The sequence below is a fragment of the Convolutriloba macropyga genome, chromosome 10 (assembly GCF_964194025.1).
Source record: "Convolutriloba macropyga chromosome 10, txConMacr16.3, whole genome shotgun sequence".
NCBI lineage: Eukaryota > Metazoa > Xenacoelomorpha > Acoela > Convolutidae > Convolutriloba > Convolutriloba macropyga.
Genome location: NC_134477.1, coordinates 23,263,525 through 23,288,963, shown reverse-complemented (window position 1 = coordinate 23,288,963; position 25,439 = coordinate 23,263,525). Strand labels below are relative to the sequence as shown.

General features: G+C 38.4%; 1 protein-coding gene across 1 annotated transcript in view; it reads left to right on the top strand.

Moving 5' to 3' along the window:
* Positions 1–672: 672 nt before the first annotated feature.
* Positions 673–25,439, top strand: part of LOC142348828 (cilia- and flagella-associated protein 61-like) — a 141,501-nt gene continuing 116,734 nt past the window's right edge. The window contains exons 1-6 of the mRNA XM_075400355.1: positions 673–926; positions 21,174–21,378; positions 21,740–21,816; positions 22,063–22,257; positions 22,594–22,696; positions 25,289–25,430. Coding sequence (XP_075256470.1) covers positions 715–926; positions 21,174–21,378; positions 21,740–21,816; positions 22,063–22,257; positions 22,594–22,696; positions 25,289–25,430 — 934 coding nt within the window. The 5' untranslated portion in view covers positions 673–714. The remainder of the gene's footprint in view (positions 927–21,173; positions 21,379–21,739; positions 21,817–22,062; positions 22,258–22,593; positions 22,697–25,288; positions 25,431–25,439) is intronic.

Here is a 25,439-nt window from a genome sequence, read left to right as displayed (position 1 = left end):
TCGCTGACGAAATGATTCTCAAAGAGAGTACAAGAACAAGACAAGATGCACGAAATGAACTCGAAATCCCTAAAGTGAACAGAAACAAATGTGAAAATTTCTTCCATCGAACTGCCAAGTTAGTCATCTTCTCGAGAAAATTGGGATCTTTGGAGCCTCTAAACAAGCCAAAATTGAGGTATTTGTACCGAAAATTCTTCCTGGAACAGTACAACGAGTTGAGTACTAGCAGCTGGAGGATTCTGTGCAGCTGTGGTAGCTGCAACCCTCATTCAAAGCTCTGAAACTGTTATATTTTTATTTCAAGGCAACGAACTGATGAACTGAAGGGTGAAAACCCTTGGCTGTGCCCTGAACTTAGGCATAATCCAGAAGTCGCAACTACTACTACTACTACTTAAAATGCTGATGCCGATGCTTCTGCAACTAAGCAATCTGCTGCTTCGTGTCCATGAAATTGTTACTTTAAATTTTTTCTTCCTACAAGGATGAATATTTATTTGTTCTTTAATTAAATTACACTGTCAATTTGATTAGCATTTGCTTGAACTTCAAAATGAATTCAAATGTCTCCCCCTTGCGTGTTTGGTGTTAGTTTCCATGTTTGCACCGCGTAATTTCTGAAAAAGGGGAGTTATAAATGTACTTAGTGCCGGTTTAGAATCCGTCTGGATGAGCAATAATTGACAGATTACTACCGCTACGCTATAATTCATGTTTCGTATGATTGGGTTTTTATTGCTTTGCTTCAGTTATATAATGAGAGTAACTTCCAGATACGCCAGTAAACAACCTTCTGCCTTGGGTGATACTGCTGTAAATATTTCCGTTCGTTCTGCTGAGGCACATGATGCTCTTTTAATACAAAGCCTTGTGGATCACTTGACAGAGGAGTTGTTTGGGCCCTTCAACATCCTCAACGTTATGTAAGAAAGTTTCAATGTTCTCAATTTGTTCCTAATGGTTTACACCACCTGTAACTTCACGTTTTTGGTATTTTTGAGCCCATATATATGAGTTTCATCGTTGAGATTTGAATGCAATATTGAAATCCCCCATAGCGCATTATATATACTCCCCGGACTACAAAATATGTCCAATACATAGTTCACCATCAGTTCTTTTCTGTGAGCAGGTAGTCGTCTTTTCACAGTTCTTATCTAATCCAGGGCCCAATTTACATAATTTACAAACATTCGAAAGCTACGATAAACATAAGGCAAATGCAAACTTGCATCCATGTTTTGTATACACAAATATTAGAAGCGTTAACAACAAACACGAAGAGATTTCGGATTTTTTGCAGCAGCAGAACAGACAAACATGCTTCATTGTTACTGAAACATGGATAAACGATAATCAGAAGATACCCTTAAACTTTTTAAGCAACAATCACCACTTTGTCCATCAAAGTAGATCAAAATTGACGCAGTTAACGAGAGGTGGTGGAGTAGGGATATGGGTACCAAATACGTTCAAACATAAAATACGGAATGATCTCAACTCTATTAACAGAAGTTTTTTTGAATCACTATGGCTTGAAATACAAGCACCGTTTAAGGAAAAACTTCTAGTTAACGTTTCTTATTGTTCCAATAAAAACTTGGGCGAATTTTTTCTAGAAGAGTTGACATCAGAAATTTCAGGCGCATATTCAATAACTGATAATGTAATACTATTCGGAGACTATAACATCAATTTTTTCAATCAAAGAGAAAAAGAGTTATTGACAGAATTTGCTTCCAACAATGGGCTTGAGATAGTAAATAAAAATACTCCAACCTGGACAAATGGAAATCAGGAAACATTAATTGATCACTGTTTAACAACGAAACATCAAATTTTTGATACAACTGTTATCGAGCAATTATTTGGAAGTGATCACTTTACACAAGTTTTCTTTTCGTCACTGGACATTGATTATGAAAACAACAAAACGCAATTTTTTTACCGGGATACGAGCAAATTTACTAGAGCTAATCTTAACAAAAAAATTGCATCCGCGGATTGGAGTTTCATGTATCAACAAAACAATGCAAACTCAACTTTTGAAAAATTTTCAATTATGTTTGAAAATATTCTGAATAGTATAGCTCCCATCAAAATAGGAGAGCCATCATCAAAATCAACAAAAAAGAAATGGTTATCCAGAAAAATTCTGAATCTAATCAACGAAAAGCACAGGCTTTTCAATATTTGGAAGATAACAGCAGACGTTGACACATATAACTCATACAAAAGAATAAGAAACCATACAAACAGACTACTTAGAAGAGCGAGCCACAATTATTCACAGAAATTGTTCGAAAGTCTTCCCGATTCAAAACAACAGTGGAAATTCATTAAAACAAAAATAAAACACGAGGATAAAAACGGCGAAATTTCTAGAATTCGGTTCAACCAAGATATCTTAAAAGACAAAAAAGAAATCGCTAACACAATTAATATTTGTTTTTCTAAATTAGGTTTATACGACAGAAACCTAATTTCAGAAAAGATTGAGACAGAAAAGATTGAGCTACCGGACTTTGCTTTTGACAAAACTGAGTTTTCCTTCAGACATATAACGAGAAAAGAACTGTTTACTGTAATTGATCAATTACCACAAAACAAAGCAGCGGGTCCTGGATTACTCACTACATGGTCCTTCAAGTGTAGCAAAATGTCTATTGGAACACATCTACAGTTTGCAATAAACGAATGTACTTCAAAAAACATTTTTCCTGACATACTTAAAAAAGCATATGTAACTCCAATTTACAAAAAAGGGGATCCACTGGAAGCAGGAAACTACAGACCAATTTCAGTTATACCGACTCTTGCGAAGATTTTTGAAAGACTTTTGCTCCAACAAATGCTAGAACATGTTGAAAAGTATGAAATAATCAATAAAAATCAGTTTGGGTTTCTGAAAAGAAAATCTTCGAATGACACAGTAATATCGTTGACAGAATCAGTGAATAGTTTGTTAGAAGAAAACGAAACCGTTGTTAGTATATTCTTGGATCTAGCCAAAGCTTTTAACTCAATATCTCACAAAATTTTTCTCGAAAAAATTACTAAATATGGATTTAATAGGGAATCAATTGCAATGCTAGAATCGTTTTTGTCTAACAGAAAACAATGCGTAAAGAACGGCATGGAATATTCGAACTGGGTGACAATAAATCACGGAGTACCTCAAGGAACAGTTCTCGGACCTTTAATTTTTTTAATATATATCAACGACTTCCCTGAAAAAATGAAAAAAAGAGAGGACGTTTTACAGTTTGCAGATGACACATGCATTATTTGTCATTCCAAATCCGATGAAAATCTCTTATGCGAAATTAACAGTGTATTTGAAAGTACTGACAGTTATATGAGGCAAAATATGCTAACTTTAAACAGAGATAAAACAGAAATTGTGGTTTTTTCAAAAAATGGTGAATCAAAAATTGAACAATTTCATTATAATGGAGTTTTCATAGAGCCAAAAACAAGTTGTCGTTATTTAGGTATAATGATTGATAACAATCTAAATTTTGACATTCAGCTGAACAAAACATTAACAAAAATGGCAAATGCTTTTAGGTCAATTTACTTAGTAAGACATTTTCTACCACTAAAAGCAAGAATCGTTCTTTTTAAATCACTTGTTTTGTCTTATCTCAATTTCAGTGCAATTTTTTTTCAATCGTTGTCGGTTATGTCACTTCAAAGAGTTAATAAACAAATAAATTGGGGAATAAAGGTTTGCCACCTGCGCAAAAAGTTTGACAGTGCAAGAGATCTATTACTGAAAGACAAAATTTTACCAGCAGAGCTTTTCATTAAAAAAGTTTGTCTTCTTAAATTTTTTGACCTCCTCTCACAATATAAACAGAGTAGTCGAGAAACCAAAAACTCCTCTTTCAGGATTCTTGAAAAGTACGAATTGACCAAAAACTGCAGAACTGTCCAGTTTTTTCCAAAGAATAAGTGCCAATCCAAATGGAGTGACAGGTCACTGATCAGAAATTTTTCTAGGAAATGGAATAATTTGCCAATTGAAATCCGAAAAGAGAAAACTAAAAACAAATTTAAGGAAAAACTAAGCAGCGAAATGGTCAAACTGCATGAACGTGTTCCAATAGATAGACAAGTAAGAGGCTTTAGGAAATTTTTCTACTGAAGTATAAAGACCAAACTATTCATATATTTACGAGGCGATTTTGAAAATGTAAATATTTAACCAAACGTTCTTGTTGTGGTTATAACTTTAAATTTACATTTTTGAAGATTAAAAAAAATATATTTTCCTAGCAACTTCTTTTGCTACATGTATCTACTGGACGTTAGATGTTGAGGGACGCGATATTTCGGAAGGACCAACGTTAAGTTTTAATTAAATCATTGAACACCAATCCTAGCATGCAAGCACCGCTCAATTGAATCTAAATTAACGATTTCTTCTGCATAACTACTTATTATTGCAAATTCTTTCTTTGTATTTCATCAAGTACTACGCCTAATTTACTATTTAGCCTAATTGTTGTGATAAACTTATTAAATAGATTTGTTATGGCAAAATCCTTGTACTGGGGACCTCCAATGGGAGGGTTTTAGAGGCAAGGTTCGGGTATGGTTCGTTAGAGTCAAGGTCCGACTCATCACATCAGGTCGTATCCTTCTAACAGATTTCTTTTTTAGAACAATTTCTTGTGTTTTGAATGTTAGCAGGCTCTGTGAATGGGACGTTTTGATGCCTACCCTCTTCCCTCCAGCTGCTCGGACTTGGTCTTGGGTACTTCTCGTACCAAATATATAGACGAGGGTCAAGTAAAGGGTTGTGTTCACTCCTATCGAGGTGCTAAACTGCTAGATCTCTGTGATGTTATCAATAAATACCCAGACCAGAAGCTGAACACTGTTGTAGTAATTGCCGGCTTCAATGATCACCGTAGTAGTATTGAAACTTTCATAGAGCATTGGAAATTCCTCATTCAGCTGATTATTGTTAAATTTAGCCCAAATAATTTGATTGTTCCCAAAGTTATACCCACCAGCTGTAATCGCCTCATAAATAAGAAAATCAGTGCCCTTAACTACGCTTTGTATAATTATATTGATTCTTGTGCCCTAAAGTTGTTTATTGTTTCACTCTCATTTAGAAATGTTCTTCAACCTAATCTGTTCTGTAAAGACACTGTGCACTTCTCCTTTCATGGAAACCATGTTTTCACTATTATTCTGTTTAACATCACTCAATACTTTAAATATCGTTGCTGTTATTACTCTCCTGTAATTAACTTAATCTAGTCCCCCTCAGTGCAGCCTTCCCAACTCCTAGCCCGCAGCTTGATGGCTGATCAAACCCATTGTCCACTCTGCAAGGGTCCCCTACGTAGGGGAGGCGTCTGGTGTCATACATGTTATAAATATTTGCACGTGAAATGCAGTGGTCTAGCCGCAGCGAAAGATTGGACCAAAAACTTCAGCTGCAAAAACTGAGATCACCGCAGCCACCGAAACGCCGGCACCACACAACGCTTTGACCGTTCCCGACACTGCATTCATAGTTCCTGCAACATCGCACGCCCCCGAACGTTCCGTCGCCGCAGCATCAAATAATTTTTGGGACCACTTCCAGCCTCATCACGCGGTAACAGTGCGCGAAATATACCGCGAGGTCGTCACTTGGAAGCCCTCGTTCTTCACGCTCGGTAAGAACAAGACAGGGGAACAGTTCGCCGAAGCCCTTAACAGTGTCCTCTCCCCGATTGCCGTAAACACGGATAGATCCGATATATCTCTGACCCTCTGTATGAAACTTCCGCACCTAACCCTCAGTCGAACAAAGAACACGGACGATGGATCGAACAATAAGACCATCAAGCGTAGACTGCAAGCATGGTACAGCTGCAACTTCTCAGAACTGTTCTGTGAAGCGAAGGCAATCCAAATGAGAATGAATTCAAGGAACAAACAGCAGCACTCTGACCTCAAGATGTTCAACGATTTCATGTCTCGTGGTAAGATCAGTAATGCTATTCGCGTTCTTTCGGATGAGCACAAAGGCGGCGTGCTCGCACCTACCGATCTCATAGACGGTAGACCGGTCTTCGAGATTTTACGCGACAAACATCCTGAAGGTCAACCCTTGGAGCCCAACTGCATTCAGAGCGAACATCCACGCACGCTTCCTTACCACCCCGCTGTCTTCGACAAAATCAGTGCCAGGCTCGTCCGAAAGCATGCAATGAAGACTCATGGCAGTGCCGGGCCTTCAGGTCTCGATGCCGATGACTGGCGTAGACTACTTTCTGCTTTCGGGCAAACCTCCACAAGAACCTGTGCAAGCTTGTTGCCAAGTTTGGTAAGAGGCTGGCCACGTCCATAATACCACCGGATGATTTGATTACATACAATGGTTGTCGACTAGTGGCTCTGGATAAATGTCCAGGTGTGAGACCTATTGGTATTGGTGAAGTAATGCGTCGCATCACCGGACGCATAATCGTCGACTGCATCAGGCAAGATCTAACATCCCTCGGTGGAAACATGCAACTGTGCCTGGGCCAGAAATGTGGCATAGAACATGCCATACATTCGCTTCGCCACAGTTTTGATGATCCCGAAAACGAAGCAATTCTTCTAATTGATGCCAAAAACGCTTTTAACATACTCAATAGACGAACAGCATTAGAGAACGTGAAAGCCTTATGCCCATCTTTGCATGTTGCCTTACAGAATTCCTATAGCCACCCGTCTCATCTCTACATCGGTAAGTCGACCATACTGTCTCAGGAAGGTACGACACAAGGCGATCCCCTTGCGATGGCAATGTATGGAATCGCAATCCTACCCCTAATAGACTTCATAATGACTCTTTGACACAAAAATGGTATGCTGATGATGGTAGCGTCGTCGGTAAAATAGAAGATATCAGGGCACTCTTCGACAAGCTCACTGAGCTCGGTCCCAACTATGGATATCTTGTCAATCCTCCGAAGTGTCAGTTGATAATTAAGCCAGGAGGCGAGCGCCAATTGTCAACTGTGTTTGCAGGCACAAATGTGGAAATCACGCAGGGCGCTCGAGTCCTGGGATCAGTTATCGGAAGCTCTGAGGCCAGTAAAAATTTCCTGAAAGATGCAGAAGCTAAATACACAAAAAGTTTAGACAGACATGGTCAATTTGCTCTGGCCTCTCCCCAGAATGCCTATGCATGTTTGATGAAGGGGGTTCAACAGAAGTACGCTTCCTTTCGCGTACTACACCTTCCATGGACGGGGTTCTGGACAAGGTGGAGGAGCGGCTTGGCCGAGTCATACCGATCATCGTCGGCAAAGAAGTAATCCAAGAGGAAAGAGAACTTTTTCTCTCCCTCTCAGAATGGGTGGGCTTAACATCGCCCTCCCACAAGATCTTCACAAAAATCTTGAGCAATCAGTTGAACTCTCAAGACCATTAGCGTCATTCAATAATATTCAACAATGTGAAGTAGAACAAACCAAGATCAGTCTCAGACAGAAAGCTGACAATCAACGTGAACTCATCTCGAAAAAATCCAGAATCGAAAACAATCTACCAGAAATGAAGTATACCATCCAGCTGGCCTCGGAGAAAGGAGCATCAAGCTGGCTTAACGCGCTTCCGTTGTCAAAACATGGTTTTGACCTCCCGAAGACTGAGTTCCGTGATGGAATAGCACTTCGCTACACCTGGGAAGCGAAGAACACGCCAGCCATATGCCCATGCGGGAAAGAATTCAGCCTCACCCATGCCCTCCATTGCGCCAAAGGCGGTTATACGCACCTACGACACAACGAAATTAGAGATGTGTTTGCAAACCTGATGGATGACGTTTGCCACGATGTACAGATAGAGCCAAAACTTCAGTCGCTCGATGGAGAAATTTTCTCGAGTAATTCCACCACCACTGATGATGACGCTCGACTGGACATCAAGGCAAACGGTCTGTGGGGCTCCCGCTTTAATCGCACTTTCTTCGAGGTGAAGATTTTCAACCCTCATGCGAAGAGCTGCCCTAAGACCATAAAAGATGCATACAAATATCACGAGAGCATCAAGCGAAATAAGTACGGAGAGCGAATCCGCGAAACCGAACACAGCAGCTTCAATGCACTGGTTTTTGCTTGTTCGGGTGGTCCAGGTCCATCAGCGATGGATGAAACAACTCGCAACCAAGATCAGCGAAAAATGCGGAGAGCCGTACGCCGACACTATAAGCTACATCCGAACGAAAATCAGCTTTGCACTTCTGAGGAGCTGTGTTCTCTGCTTGAGGGGATGTCGTGCCCTCGAGCCTCGTGTTCTCAGTGATACTTCGATTAGCGCCGTCGTGGAGGAGGGAAGGTTGCACTGAGTGTTTGGCTGCTTATCTTTATTCCTTTGCTTATTCCTTGATGTTCCATTTTTATTTTAATCCTTCCATTCTTGTTCCCTATGTGTGCTATATATATATATATATATATATATATATATATATATATATATATGTATAGGTGCTTTCCTCTCCACTTGTTATTTATTTTTGTGACTGGGCCGTCTTTACACTGTCTGGAGGGGAACAGCTTGGAGTGCAGCATCCGGTTACTAAGTGCTACTCATCATGCCCTATTTTTCGACCTACATCCATCGATGCCGGATGGTGTACACGGCCCTTTATTGTTGTTTGTAAAGGTGATAGAGCAGAGGAAAAAATCAAGTACTACGCTCAATTCATTAACTGTAGTATATTGCGCACGGGTGGCTACTAAAGGGGCAGTGAATCCTATTCAACTCTGACCCATCCCAACCATGCATTCTGATGTGGCACATGTAATTTCGGGTTGAATGCTTCTGATGGCCAGAGTTGAATAATTTTGGCTGTACAAAGAAGCTACTGGAAAGTCCAAGATGATCTACATGGGATTGAGAACTGGATAATCCAAAATAAAATGGAGCTGGCCATAGACAAGTGTGCGTATCTGAACTTCAGAGGTAGAGACCAACAGTACAAATTGACGGGAAAAGATTTGGCAAAATCCACGACTGTCAAAGATCTTGGTATTCACGTGGCGGCTGATGTATCGTGGAAACAACATATTGAAGAAAGAATGAAGAAAGCAAATAAAGTTCTGTACATGCTAAAGCGAAATGTTGCAACTAAAGTAAACACGTTTGTTAAATTGGGATTATATAAGTCCTTAATTTTGCCGGTATTGCTGTATCGTTTCACGTGCTTGACTGCAGGAAGAACTAAAATTCAAATTCTGGAAAAGTTTCAAAAAAAGGTAGTCAAATGGATAACGGGAAATAAAGATACAGAATACAAAAACCAGCTTCGACTATTAAACATTGCCATTACAAATGTTTATCCAGCTTAACGATCTATTGCTGGTTTCAAAAGCTTTGAATGAAGAGAATAGCGGCATCGAGCTACCAGAAGTACATACGAAAGAAACAAGGATCAACGAAATTTTCAAAATGACGAAAACTCGAACAGATAAAGCGCGCAGCGAATTCACCTTTAAAACCTGTCGAATTGCAAACCGCCTAGAAAATTTAATAAACTTAAGGAAACCATCTGGACTGAAAAACCGAATATTACGTACAATGTGGAATTTTTTCGAGAAGAAATTTTCTGAGCGAAATATTTGCACTTGGCAATTGTTCTGCGATTGTCAAAACTGTAGAAACTATTGGACATTATTTTAATTTGATGACAGGGACTTTAGAGCCTTCAGCACAGCTGTAAATCCCCAACAACAACAATAGGATTCACTGCCCTTTTAGTAGCCGCCCGTGCGCAATATACTACACAGTTAATGACAGACACAGTCTTCGCATTAAATGCCAAAACGACCTCTAAATGACCTCATGTTGACCTCCAAAGACTAAAGCCATGTTCCAAAACCATATCATAGATAACTTATTCTTTTCATGGCTGGTGGTGCTGCGCGCACATTAAAACTCTGATCATTTGCTTTTGCTCTTCGCCTCAACCGCCTCGCTTTCATTGCCATACAAAAACTTTATAACATTGGCGTTGGAGGGAAGTTGTCCTATCTAACGAATCGCAAACGATAAGTGAAAATCAACAATGATGTATCTGATTTGATAGAAGTCACCAGTGGTGTCCCACAGGGTTCTATATTAGGGCCTCTTTTCTTCATTATTTTTATCGACGACTTACCTGAAAACCTAACTGAAGTAATTTGCTATGGCTTTGCTGACGATATGAAACTGATAAGTGAGAAGCAATGCAATACTGAAACCGCAGTTTCTAGTTTGTCAACGTGGTGCAAAGAAAATCAAATGAGACTAAATTATAACAAAACTCACCTCCTGAAGATCAAGGGAAATATAACGGCGTCTATTGACAACCATAAGCTAGATCAAGTAAAAACTCAGCGAGACCGAGGGCTCCAAGTTTCAGAAAACCTAAATTGGAATGAAAACTGCTCCTTTAGAAAACGAAAAGGTTCATGTGCTTTTTTCAAGCTTAAAAGAAATATTTCTCAAAAGTGCACAAAAATCTAAACTGAACGCTTTTTTAGGTTACGTTGTACCGATAGTTACTTATTGCTCACAGGCATGGTTACCGAATAAGTCGCAAATGAAAGAAATTGAAAAATTGCCACAAAATGGATTTTGAGCGAAAAGCAGTGCTATAAACAGCGACTTGTTACCTTGAATTTGTTGCCTCTCAGCATTTATATTGAAATGCACGACTTATACCTTATTGCTTTAAAACAAGGTAAATACGACGTTGAACTATCGAACGTAGACAGTATTCAGGAAAGTACCACTCGTCAACATAGCCGAGGAGAACTACAAATAAACAAAAATCGATTAGTAAGAAGCGACGAAAACTTCTTCCACCGGACAAAAATTCTCTACAATTTAGTACTCAAAGTTTATTCAAATTATGGTAGAAGCTTAAATAAAAATGCAGTGTCAAAGTTTTTTGGCATTATTTCTGCAATCAGTACACAGAGGAAAACAAATGCACTTGGCGCATCGTATTCAAGTGTGGATACTGCAACATTAATCAGAAACTTATGAATCTGGACAATTGAATGGGAGCAATACCCTGAAGAACGAACTTCGAAGCCTAATCTACTACTACTATTCAGTTTGCTCTTTCTCTTTCTTTCATGTTATTTTGAAGTTTGTTAGCCATTACGACATTTATAATTCAAGACTTTTACCACACAGTTAATGAATTGAGCGTAATGCTTGATGAAATACAATGAAGGAATTTGCAATAATAAGTAGTTATGCAGAAGAAATTGTTAATATAAAGATTCAATTGAGTGGTTAGCTTGCATGCTAGTTTTGGTGTTCAATGGTTTAAATAAGAATGGCAGAACAAGCAGAACATGCCATACATTTGCTTCGCCACAGTTTTGATGATCCCGAAAACGAAGAAATTCTTCTAATTGATGCCAAAAACGCTTTTAACATACTCAATAGACGAACAGCATTAGAGAACGTGAAAGCCTTATGCCCATCTTTGCATGTTGCCTTACAGAATTCCTATAGCCACCCGTCTCATCTCTACATCGGTAAGTCGACCATACTGTCTCAGGAAGGTACGACACAAGGCGATCCCCTTGCGATGGCAATGTATGGAATCGCAATCCTACCCCTAATAGACTTCATAATGACTCTTTGACACAAAAATGGTATGCTGATGATGGTAGCGTCGTCGGTAAAATAGAAGATATCAGGGCACTCTTCGACAAGCTCACTGAGCTCGGTCCCAAGTATGGATATCTTGTCAATCCTCCGAAGTGTCAGTTGATAATTAAGCCAGGAGGCGAGCGCCAAGCGTCAACTGTGTTTGCAGGCACAAATGTGGAAATCACGCAGGGCGCTCGAGTCCTGGGATCAGTTATCGGAAGCTCTGAGGCCAGTAAAAATTTCCTGAAAGATGCAGAAGCTAAATACACAAAAAGTTTAGACAGACATGGTCAATTTGCTCTGGCCTCTCCCCAGAATGCCTATGCATGTTTGATGAAGGGGGTTCAACAGAAGTACGCTTCCTTTCGCGTACTACACCTTCCATGGACGGGGTTCTGGACAAGGTGGAGGAGCGGCTTGGCCGAGTCATACCGATCATCGTCGGCAAAGAAGTAATCCAAGAGGAAAGAGAACTTTTTCTCTCCCTCTCAGAATGGGTGGGCTTAACATCGCCCTCCCACAAGATCTTCACAAAAATCTTGAGCAATCAGTTGAACTCTCAAGACCATTAGCGTCATTCAATAATATTCAACAATGTGAAGTAGAACAAACCAAGATCAGTCTCAGACAGAAAGCTGACAATCAACGTGAACTCATCTCGAAAAAATCCAGAATCGAAAACAATCTACCAGAAATGAAGTATACCATCCAGCTGGCCTCGGAGAAAGGAGCATCAAGCTGGCTTAACGCGCTTCCGTTGTCAAAACATGGTTTTGACCTCCCGAAGACTGAGTTCCGTGATGGAATAGCACTTCGCTACACCTGGGAAGCGAAGAACACGCCAGCCATATGCCCATGCGGGAAAGAATTCAGCCTCACCCATGCCCTCCATTGCGCCAAAGGCGGTTATACGCACCTACGACACAACGAAATTAGAGATGTGTTTGCAAACCTGATGGATGACGTTTGCCACGATGTACAGATAGAGCCAAAACTTCAGTCGCTCGATGGAGAAATTTTCTCGAGTAATTCCACCACCACTGATGATGACGCTCGACTGGACATCAAGGCAGACGGTCTGTGGGGCTCCCGCTTTAATCGCACTTTCTTCGAGGTGAAGATTTTCAACCCTTATGCGAAGAGCTGCCCTAAGACCATAAAAGATGCATACAAATATCACGAGAGCATCAAGCGAAATAAGTACGAAGAGCGAATCCGCGAAACCGAACACAGCAGCTTCAATGCACTGGTTTTTGCTTGTTCGGGTGGTCCAGGTCCATCAGCGATGGATGAAACAACTCGCAACCAAGATCAGCGAAAAATGCGGAGAGCCGTACGCCGACACTATAAGCTACATCCGAACGAAAATCAGCTTCGCACTTCTGAGGAGCTGTGTTCTCTGCTTGAGGGGATGTCGTGCCCTCGAGCCTCGTGTTCTCAGTGATACTTCGATTAGCGCCGTCGTGGAGGAGGGAAGGCTGCACTGAGTGTTTGGCTGCTTATCTTTATTCCTTTGCTTATTCCTTGATGTTCCATTTTTATTTTAATCCTTCCATTCTTGTTCCCTATGTGTGCTATATATATATATATATATATATATATATATATATATATATATATAGGTGCTTTCCTCTCCACTTGTTATTTATTTTTGTGACTGGGCCGTCTTTACACTGTCTGGAGGGGAACAGCTTGGAGTGCAGCATCCGGTTACTAAGTGCTACTCATCATGCCCTATTTTTCGACCTACATCCATCGATGCCGGATGGTGTACACGGCCCTTTATTGTTGTTTGTAAAGGTGATAGAGCAGAGGAAAAAATCAAGTACTACGCTCAATTCATTAACTGTAGTATATTGCGCACGGGTGGCTACTAAAGGGGCAGTGAATCCTATTCAACTCTGACCCATCACAACCATGCATTCTGATGTGGCACATGTAATTTCGGGTTGAATGCTTCTGATGGCCAGAGTTGAATAATTTTGGCTGTACAAAGAAGCTACTGGAAAGTCCAAGATGATCTACATGGGATTGAGAACTGGATAATCCAAAATAAAATGGAGCTGGCCATAGACAAGTGTGCGTATCTGAACTTCAGAGGTAGAGACCAACAGTACAAATTGACGGGAAAAGATTTGGCAAAATCCACGACTGTCAAAGATCTTGGTATTCACGTGGCGGCTGATGTATCGTGGAAACAACATATTGAAGAAAGAATGAAGAAAGCAAATAAAGTTCTGTACATGCTAAAGCGAAATGTTGCAACTAAAGTAAACACGTTTGTTAAATTGGGATTATATAAGTCCTTAATTTTGCCGGTATTGCTGTATCGTTTCACGTGCTTGACTGCAGGAAGAACTGAAATTCAAATTCTGGAAAAGTTTCAAAAAAAGGTAGTCAAATGGATAACGGGAAATAAAGATACAGAATACAAAAACCAGCTTCGACTATTAAACATTGCCATTACAAATGTTTATCCAGCTTAACGATCTATTGCTGGTTTCAAAAGCTTTGAATGAAGAGAATAGCGGCATCGAGCTACCAGAAGTACATACGAAAGAAACAAGGATCAACGAAATTTTCAAAATGACGAAAACTCGAACAGATAAAGCGCGCAGCGAATTCACCTTTAAAACCTGTCGAATTGCAAACCGCCTAGAAAATTTAATAAACTTAAGGGAACCATCTGGACTGAAAAACCGAATATTACGTACAACGTGGAATTTTTTCGAGAAGAAATTTTCTGAGCGAAATATTTGCATTTGGCAATTGTTCTGCGATTGTCAAAACTGTAGAAACTATTGGACATTATTTTAATTTGATGACAGGGACTTTAGAGCCTTCAGCACAGCTGTAAATCCCCAACAACAACAATAGGATTCACTGCCCTTTTAGTAGCCGCCCGTGCGCAATATACTACACAGTTAATGACAGACACAGTCTTCGCATTAAATGCCAAAACGACCTCTAAATGACCTCATGTTGACCTCCAAAGACTAAAGCCATGTTCCAAAACCATATCATAGATAACTTATTCTTTTCATGGCTGGTGGTGCTGCGCGCACATTAAAACTCTGATCATTTGCTTTCGCTCTTTGCCTCAACCGTCTCGCTTTCATTGCCATACAAAAACTTTATAACATTGGCGTTGGAGGGAAGTTGTCCTATCTAACGAATCGCAAACGATAAGTGAAAATCAACAATGTATCTGATTTGATAGAAGTCACCAGTGGTGTCCCACAGGGTTCTATATTAGGGCCTCTTTTCTTCATTATTTTTATCGACGACTTACCTGAAAACCTAACTGAAGTAATTTGCTATGGCTTTGCTGACGATATGAAACTGATAAGTGAGAAGCAATGCAATACTGAAACCGCAGTTTCTAGTTTGTCAACATGGTGCAAAGAAAATCAAATGAGACTAAATTATAACAAAACTCACCTCCTGAAGATCAAGGGAAATATAACGGCGTCTATTGACAACCATAAGCTAGATCAAGTAAAAACTCAGCGAGACCGAGGGCTCCAAGTTTCAGAAAACCTAAATTGGAATGAAAACTGCTCCTTTAGAAAACGAAAAGGTTCATGTGCTTTTTTCAAGCTTAAAAGAAATATTTCTCAAAAGTGCACAAAAATCTAAACTGAACGCTTTTTTAGGTTACGTTGTACCGATAGTTACTTATTGCTCACAGGCATGGTTACCGAATAAGTCGCAAATGAAAGAAATTGAAAAATTGCCACAAAATGGATTTTGAGCGAAAAGCAGTGCTATAAACAGCGACTTGTTACCTTGAATTTGTTGCCTCTCAGCATTTATATTGAAATGCACGACTTATACCTTATGGCTTTAAAACAAGGTAAATACGACGTTGAACTATCGAACGTAGACAGTATTCAGGAAAGTACCACTCGTCAACATAGCCGAGGAGAACTACAAATAAACAAAAATCGATTAGTAAGAAGCGACGAAAACTTCTTCCACCGGACAAAAATTCTCTACAATTTAGTACTCAAAGTTTATTCAAATTATGGTAGAAGCTTAAATAAAAATGCAGTGTCAAAGTTTTTTGGCATTATTTCTGCAATCAGTACACAGAGGAAAACAAATGCACTTGGCGCATCGTATTCAAGTGTGGATACTGCAACATTAATCAGAAACTTATGAATCTGGACAATTGAATGGGAGCAATACCCTGAAGAACGAACTTCGAAGCCTAATCTACTACTACTATTCAGTTTGCTCTTTCTCTTTCTTTCATGTTATTTTGAAATTTGTTAGCCATTACGACATTTATAATTCAAGACTTTTACCACACAGTTAATGAATTGAGCGTAATGCTCGATGAAATACAATGAAGGAATTTGCAATAATAAGTAGTTATGCAGAAGAAATTGTTAATATAAAGATTCAATTGAGTGGTTAGCTTGCATGCTAGTTTTGGTGTTCAATGGTTTAAATAAAACCTAAAGTTGGTCCGTCTTAAGTATCGGGTCTATCACCGTGGCGATTTAACCATGTCAGTACTGATATGTCAGATTTGTTAATTATTCTCGAAGCGCGAGCTTTGTTATTATCAAATGTCAATTTTACTTTCCTGACCACCTATTAACCTTGTGACCGCCATAAATCAGGTAATAATTTAGAATTTGAACTATATCTTTCACCTTCAAGCACCAGTTTTGGAGTACGCTTTTTATATACGTGCGACGCTCACGCTGCCCGCACTTAATGAGAATAGAATTTACCACTCATTCGATATTCAAACAATATCTTCATTCATAACTCTTTTCGAATGAATGCCTTAGTATAAAAATAGATTGTACTTTTTATATAAGAAGGTTCAAAGTGAGTTTTCAGTGGTCATAAATTTCTCTGCTTCTAGTCCTGAAATTATTGAACGCTGCTCGTTCTGCCTCGTTGTTAAAAATCTAGTATGCACGATTAAGCGTTTTGAAGAATTCTTCATCTCGACCAGCATCAGGGTGCGTCAATAGGCTCATGTGGTAAAGTTCTTTGATTTGTTCTTTGATGGCAAAACGCTTCGCCAAGACGATCTCGTACAGCGTGACAGGTCGATTCATTATATCTTGGCTTCGATGCTCGAAAGAGGAGGCCTTAGTTTCGGCTTTCTCATTTTTTGAGGAATTTCGTGTATCAATAACAGTGTCTTTTCTCGGGCACTTGTTGGCCGACTAGTGGCTGTATTTTTCCATCTATAGAAGCTCTGGTAGTTCTCTTTTTGCAGTTTCTCGGATGCTGCGCTTCTTTAGCTGCATTGAATTTAAAATCGCTCAAATCTGTTTCAATGAGTCAATCGATTTCTCCTGTTCGGATTTTCTGGCTGCATTTAGATTGTCTCTTAGCACCTAACACTCGGCGCTCATTTTACCCTTGTCGTATTGGTCGTGTTCAGTCTTATCACAATGGTCTTATCGCAATGGTCGTTCAGTTTTTTGACGAAGCTCGACTAAGTTTTTTTTAAATGAAGATTTCAAAAGAGAGCAACTTCTCTAGTTTCACACACTCTTTGCTTCCAGACTCTTTCAAAGACTTTGCCCCAATCGTTTGCTTTTGATCTGGGTTTTCATTATGTAATTTGAGTTCTTGGTTATACATTTGTGTTCTCGTTATTTGGTGTAAATTTCGCAACAGTTGGTGACAACATGCTCCATTAATGACTAATCCTAACAAGACGGACTTTGGACATAGTTTCAAAAATTGAAATATGAGCTAGACTGTTAAGACTGACACGGCAGTGTCCTTAGCTTTTAGGAAAATATATAAGCTTCCGGTTTTTCAGTATCAAAAAGGTGTTACTTTTTTGCATTGTTTTATTTTTGAAACCGGTTGTTATCATGTATAAACTGGAAACGTTTATATTTGAAACTGGCTGTTCCCATGTATAAAATTTTCATGGCTTTATTTTCGGAATGCTTCTAATTGCGTCCAATTGTCGGAATGCTTCTCCGCAAATTATTCCTTTACCGTTGTGAATTGTTCGAGCAAGTTGACTTTTTTGGGTCTGTTGTTGAGAGAGGACTACGATGTAGTTTTTGTTCACCAGGATTTAAGTCATTAAGCATATGCCATTGGTATATTTCCTGAATGTTTTTCGATTTTTTTGAAACCTTCCGTATTCTAGTTTAATGGCGTTTAGATGCAGCGGGTTACATGCTGCGATTGTATAATAATGACATAAAATTAATGCATAAAAATTCAAATATCTGATAGAAGAGCAAGTCCTGACCTGACCTATTATTAACACAGGAATTCTGTGCAAAAGTGAAGCGTAGTAATTGCCGCTATTCTAGTTTAACGGCGTTTAGATGCAGCGGGTTACATGCTGCGATTGTATAATAATGACATAAAATTACTGCATAAAAATTCAAATATCTGATAGAAGAGCAAGTCCTGACCTGACCTATTATTAACACAGGAAGTCTGTGCAAAAGTGAAGCTTAGTAATTGCCGCTACCATCCTATCACATTAAAGAATTTATAGAACGGATGTCTCTCTTTCAACGTTCCTGGCTCGAAGAGGCCTGATGAAGGCTCACAAGGTTTTTGGATATTTCAATGATTGTTTGAATTTGAATGAAACTTTCTTAGATTCATGAAAAAAATTTCCTAGCCCCAGCAGGTAGAAATACCTCCTGCTATTTCTACCTGCTGTCCACGTAGAATTCCTTTTTCTGCAAAATTTTCAAATCAAATTTTGGTTCAATATTTTGCGGCTCAAAAAGGTTATCCCGTTGTTTCAATTTTTTTTGCAGGGTCATCTTCATTAAATTGTTTAATAATTTGAGAGTTTTGCTTGCCTTTAATTTCGAAAAAGATAACTCTAAGTTGTCTTCTTAAAATGTTGTTTTGATGAAAACTTCTTTGAAAAACTTGGTGGATCTTTTAAAACTTAGGTTCTGTGACAGAAGTCCACACGGTATATACCGCCTTCATGCATCCAAAATTTAAGTTGTATCTTTGGGTGAACCATAGCATACATTAAACCATTGTTTTCTGTTGTTTTCGGTACTTGAATTCTGTTATCACAGATTGTATTGTGCTCCAAAGAATAAATTTTTGTTGAAACGATATTGTTGAAATCGTATCCGTATAATTTAATGCAAAGTGAATGTGAAGCAAAAGTTGCGAGAAATTGCCGAATAAAAACAAAGTGATACTCGATCACGCGATACTCCGAACGAAAATGCTTTTCTGTTTGAATCCTTTCCCTCTGAATTGAATCCTTTCCATCATCAATTTTCTTACTGCTAAAGTATTTTCCATATTGCTAAGTAAAGTAATTTGTTAATTTCGCAAGAACTGGTTTTATGCGGCTGCTAGAACTTGTAGAAATTTTTGGTTCGCTGGGATCACGTTTTCTTTTCTCAAACTTTTTCTTTCCTACACGCTTCTTTCGTTTTTTTTCGAGTTTTGGAATTTGTTTTTGTGCTGCTACTGTTTTCATCAGGTCTCGGAGAAGATTCAACGCATTCGTCAGCAACCATCGTTGCTTTCCCGTAGACTTTAGGGGTTTCTTTCTCTGATTCTTTAGCTTCATTTTCAGATTTATCATGGAATTTGGTGGATTCTTAGCATTCTCAGCTTCTGGGTTAAAATTATTTTCACTGTCTGTGGATGATTCTATCTGAATTATATCTTTTTGGTGTTTTTTTTTTCATTTCGTGTGAGGCTCAGGCGTACTTGGTTTTTCTCGTGCTTTACTTTTTTACATTAAATGGGCCATAATGGACTTTAATATGTTTCTTCGTCTATCTTCCAACTTGAAATTCAAATTGTTTGGTTTCAGAATTTGTGTATAGTCCTCTATGGAGTGAAGCAAGTTTCCATTTTTAAGGTCGGGCCAAATAGGATGTGACAAAACTGACGTGACCGGCCAATAAGTTTCACACTCAGAGCCAGAAGAGTTAGCAACATATCTATACGAATGGTTACCAAATTCCGGTGGGAGTGAAAGTTTACTCTTCAATATCGGAGAACGACTAGGAAAGCAAATATTTTTCGGTTGTTATCCAGAGCGGATCCCAACCAAAAACTTCCTAAAGCCGGGGCCTGACAATATTATTCTTAAGATTTGCTTGAAATCGATTACCAGGTATCTTACTCTTTTTTTTCAAACCATAGTAAATAAGGGTTACTGTCCACTGCGCTCGAAGTTTCAACAATATTTCAAGATGGAAGCAAGTGCCTGCTGTCCACGTAGAATTACTTTTTCTGCAAAGTTTTTAAGTCTGTTTTCGTGCAAAATATTTGCTCGAAAGGGTCCTGTTATTTCCAAGAATTTATGCAGGGTCGTCTAGAGCGGAGTGTTCAATAGTTTGACAATTTTGGTTGCCATGGAGACAAAGGCATTGTTCATGTGTTTCACAAAATCGTCATTTGGATTTTTAATAACAAGGTATTTCTGAAGGGTATCGAAGTTCGATACCCTTCTGAAGGGTATCAATGTATTTCTGAAGGGTATCGAAGTTCGATACCCTTCTGAAGAGTATCAATGTATTTCTGAAAGGTATCGATATTTTTGAAATTTTCTTAAAAATGGTTGGAAAATGGTCTGAAATGCTTTCATTTTCAAGGACTTCAAACTGTGGATCAGGCATGTTTCGACAAATAAATTGATCTATAACAGTTTTGGATTTATCAGTGACACGGATAGGTTTTCCAGCAAATATTTCAAGTCCCTTGAAAAGAATGCAATCCAAATAGTTTCTCGTCAGGGGATTTTCCTTATGTACATCTATATTTAAATCATCACAATTAATTATAGGGCTATCTAGATTTGATCACTATTCCAGATGTTAATCTAGAGTCTTTACAAAATGAATTTTGTTTGCGCGTGGATTGTATATTATGCACAAACAGAATTTGAAATTTTTATGCAAAATGGTCGAAAAATAGCGTCTTCAAAATTAGTAGTTCTTTGATCTAAGAGAGAACGTGTAGCTTTTACTTGTATTATTTCACCACCATATGCCTCTTCTCTATTTTGACAACATACTGATTATATCCATTGAGTAACAAACTTTAAGTATTGTATTTATCAATAAGGCAAACAACATCAGGAGGAGATTCCTGGCTCAACACAAGTGCTTCTTGGTTTTCTAAATGTGGTTTAAGTGAACGTAACGTATATTCACATGGAGCATAAAAATTTTACATGGACTAGGAACAGTATTAGGTTGGCTTTCACTTTTCATCGATAGTTTTTTGGTCATTAAATGTCGCTTGGGGTTTTTGAAAACAATATAAGAAGTCTAAAGAAATTTGTATTTAGAAAGGGCTGACAAAAAATATCGATAAACTTTTTGAAGATCATTTAACTGAAAATGCTAATACTTTCCATGTTAAAACATGGCTTGAGTTTGTTTAATATCATGTCTGTTGTTAAATAACCGATTAACAACGGAATTCTTTCTTTGATATTGTGTGTTAATTTAAGTTTTTTGCAAACTATCCGGCTGTTGGCGTGTCCGTTAGTCATGTATTGTAAATTACTGTAGAGAGAAGGCCTTGTTTGCCGTGAGTCTCGTGGAAAGTGGGGGTGACTTGGTGGGTTTCGCTGCCTTCTTCGACTACCCTCCCCCCTCAACTCACATCTCTTCAACCGACAAATGGGCAGACCTCATCAAGACGCAGCTCAATCTATCGGGTAGTACTTCTACGACACAATCACTTGCAGATGAGAGTCTAGTGAATAACTTCACAGTTAGTGACCAGTTTTTACCATTTTGGTTTCAGTTGTTCTGCCAGAATTTGATCATATTACGCAGAATGTGATATTTCCCTTGTTAAGGCAAATCAGATTGAAGCGCTCCTTGACGCATGTATGTGGAAGACTTTTGACCATTTCCTTAATACAAAAAAGATTTTAAAAAATAAAAAAAGGAACTCTGCTAAGGTGTTTTCAGATTGCCTCTATCCTAAATAAACAAATCAGACTTGTGTAATGTAGATATGAGTAACACTAATATGTATAATGTGACTAATTTGTGCAAAGATTGACTCAATAATTCTCATCCACTTAAAAATATCGTTAAACCTTATCTGTAATATATTTTATGTTCAGAGCCTCAACACGCTGTTCCTGCACTTATTTGTGACCAAAACCGATTATGCTGTGGGCTCCATCCAAGAAATTGTCAAGTTAGTATCGGCTTCTTGAACAGTCTTCATTTAGTCTGTCTTCATTCAGATGTTAAGAACAGATTTTAGACGCTCTTTAGTGATTAAAGGCGCTATATAAATTTAACAATGCATAAGGAAATTATGGAAACTTTCGATGTGATTGCTGATGAAAGGAGCATTGAAAATAAAATTTATCTAAATGCCTTCTATTTGCTTGAATTTGTTGTGATGGTGGTGAACATTGTTTATCTGCTTGTTGTGTAGAGCAGTTAATGCATCTGTGCCGGACTGTGCCCAGATAATGATGTGTGTGCCAGTGGGCAGTCACCCTGACCCAGCAATCTCCAATATATTCAAGCCCATTAACAAGACAATCAAGGCATCAAGCACTTCTCACGCTACCTTCTATGTCTCCTACAGACATGAGATCGCACCTGTTCTGTATGTGCGCCCAGCACAGTAAGAAAAACTTTTTCTTGGCTTTGATATGAAATGTTATGGGCCATTCAAATACATCATGCTTGTCTCAAAATAAAAATAATATTCAACTGTTGTGTACTTTAATCCAGTTCGACAATCAACGTATCAGGGTTCATAAATGCTTCAAAGAATTCAACGTTTTGCGGTTGATGCTCCCATTCACAAATTGTTTTTTCTGATAAAGTGCAGATACGATTGGGTTAGCAAATAAATTTGATTTAGTGAGCTTCGGAAGTGGGGTGTAACAAACTGGGAAATGGGATTTCTCTAAAATAGAGACTGTTGAATTGCAGTTGTTTAGTGTGTGGTGTTTAGGATGGAGGACAATGATGACTTGACTCCGATATTTGCACAGCAGAGTAACCAGTTGCAGCAGGTGTACGGCGACTACTTTGTTGCAGAACTCATTGACTCACAGGTCCTCAACTCACATCCTAATAATAAAAACATAGCACAGCCTACCACCCATTCACCTCCTCTCTGAAATATGTTGATTATTAATAGCCGCCTCATCTTCTCAGCCGGCTATTATAGCGCTCCTATTTTTTTTTACAATTCAAAGAATTTGAATTGTATTGGGGCGCTGTCTTTTTTTTAAGATCTGTTCACACATTTTCATGATTTTTGAGGTCAAATTGGAGTAGTGATTTTGGTCACGCCGAAACAGGAAATGGAGCGAAAAAGCGAGTGGTTATGCGGCGTGAAAATTTTTCGCTCTAATTTAAAGTAGAGTGAGAGAACGGTGTTTGAACAAAAATGAGATTTTTCGCTTGTGATTTTTTTGTTCACATGCGGCAATTTCACTTTAATTTTTACTGTTTTTTCGATTTTTTGGATCGGATTTTTTTAAATGGTTTTCCCAATCCATTCATATTTCATTCTAGGCCTAGTTTTTTGTATGAACCGAATTTCCATTTCTCGCTAGTGAGTTTTTTTGACAAGCGACATTTTGACATTGATTTTCTGTTTTTTTAAAAATTGTTTTTCATCTGATTTTTTTTTTCAAAATGGTTTTTCCAGTTCGCTCATAGTCCGTTTTAGGTCCAGATGTTTGTTTAGTCATTGAAAATTCTTTGAATTGTACGTCAGGACTTGTCCTGCTATGTTTTTTTACTTCGTCGAATAAAAAAATGTTTCGCTTTACCTCATTTTGCCGCTTTTTCAACATTTTGCATGAAATCTTTTTGACTTCTCTAGTCTAGTTTCTCTCTTCTCTCATTCTGCTAAAAGTGATTTTGAGCATCAGTTGCTCAGCAAAGCAATTCAAAATGAACAGAGTCGGTATAAAAAATTGAAGTCAGAAATAGAAACGGGATAAACCCATAAAGCCCAATTTTAGATGCCCGCTATTTGAACGTCGTACCTAAATCTTAGTTACCATCTCTAATGCTTATTGGTATTGATGGTAGCCCCAGTAGCCTCTCTCTAAGAAACAGAAGTACGTTATGTTCAACTACGAACTGCCATCAAAATAAATCGGACATAAAAAATGTTTTTGTACGAAAATCTTTTTTTTTTTCAATATCTTCTGTTCTTTCAATCCCAATCATGCTTATTGGAATCAACGGCGGCTATTTTCTGGCAATTTGCCGGGTATGTTTCATTTGTATCATGAACTTCTCCATGAGAGATTATACAGAACTTTGCAGTTATTATTTTTTGATTAATAGCCGCCCTCATCTTCTCAGCCGGCTATTATTGCGCTCGTATTTTTTTTTTTACTTCGTCAAACTTTTTTTCGCTTTACCATTTTGCCGCTTTTTCGACATTTTGCGTGAAATCTTTTTGACTTCTCTAGGCTAGTTTCTCTCTTCTCTCATTCTGCTAAAAGTGAATTTGAACATCAGTTGCTAAGCAAAGCAATTCAAAATGAACAGAGTCGGTATAAAAAATTGAAGTCAGAAATAGAAACGGGATAAACCCATAAAGCCCAATTTTAGATGCCCGCTATTTGAACGTCGTTCCTATAAGTCTTAGTTACCACCTCTAATGCTTATTGGTGTTGATAGTAGACCCTGTAGCCTCTCTCTAAGAAACAGAAGTATGTTCAACTACGAAATGCCATCAAAATAAATCGGACTTAAAAAATATTTTTGTACAAAAATCTTTTTTTTTTCAATATATTCTATTCGTTCAATCCCAATCATGCTTATTGGAATCAATGGCTGCTATTTTCCGGCAATCTGCCGGGTATGTTTAATAGCCGCCCTCATCTTCTCAGCCGGCTATTATTGCGCTCGTATTTTTTTTTTTACTTCGTCAAACTTTTTTTCGCTTTACCATTTTGCCGCTTTTTCGACATTTTGCGTGAAATCTTTTTGACTTCTCTAGGCTAGTTTCTCTCTTCTCTCATTCTGCTAAAAGTGAATTTGAACATCAGTTGCTAAGCAAAGCAATTCAAAATGAACAGAGTCGGTATAAAAAATTGAAGTCAGAAATAGAAACGGGATAAACCCATAAAGCCCAATTTTAGATGCCCGCTATTTGAACGTCGTTCCTATAAGTCTTAGTTACCACCTCTAATGCTTATTGGTGTTGATAGTAGCCCCTGTAGCCTCTCTCTAAGAAACAGAAGTATGTTCAACTACGAAATGCCATCAAAATAAATCGGACTTAAAAAATATTTTTGTACAAAAATCTTTTTTTTTCAATATATTCTATTCGTTTAATCCCAATCATGCTTATTGGAATCAACGGCGGCTATTTTCCGGCAATCTGCCGGGTATGTTTTCTCTGTTGAAAACAGTCGGTTATTTCGATTGAATTATCGTGAATCAGATATAAACGTTTCTGCTTTTCATTATATTGGCAAAATTGATTCGGACATCCTATTGTTTAGTTGGTTTTCGTTGGACTCTCAGTTGTCGGAACCCTAAGCCTAAAGAAATCCTACTATATGTGTAAAGAAAAAAAACTTGTGTTAAAAACAAAAGCATTAACAGGATCGTTTTGTTATTTCCATGAATGACGGTGTGTGGGTGTTAAATATATATTAAAGTGTGTGTTGTAGGATGAAGAGCACCATGCTCTGTGTGGAGAGAAGGACGGGAGAGCAGTTGGGCTCATGTCTCTCTCCTCCAATGTCAATATACACCTCCTCAACCAGGCGTTCGAACTGCGCCCATTCCATGGGCTCACAAAACCACATAAGGGTAACCATA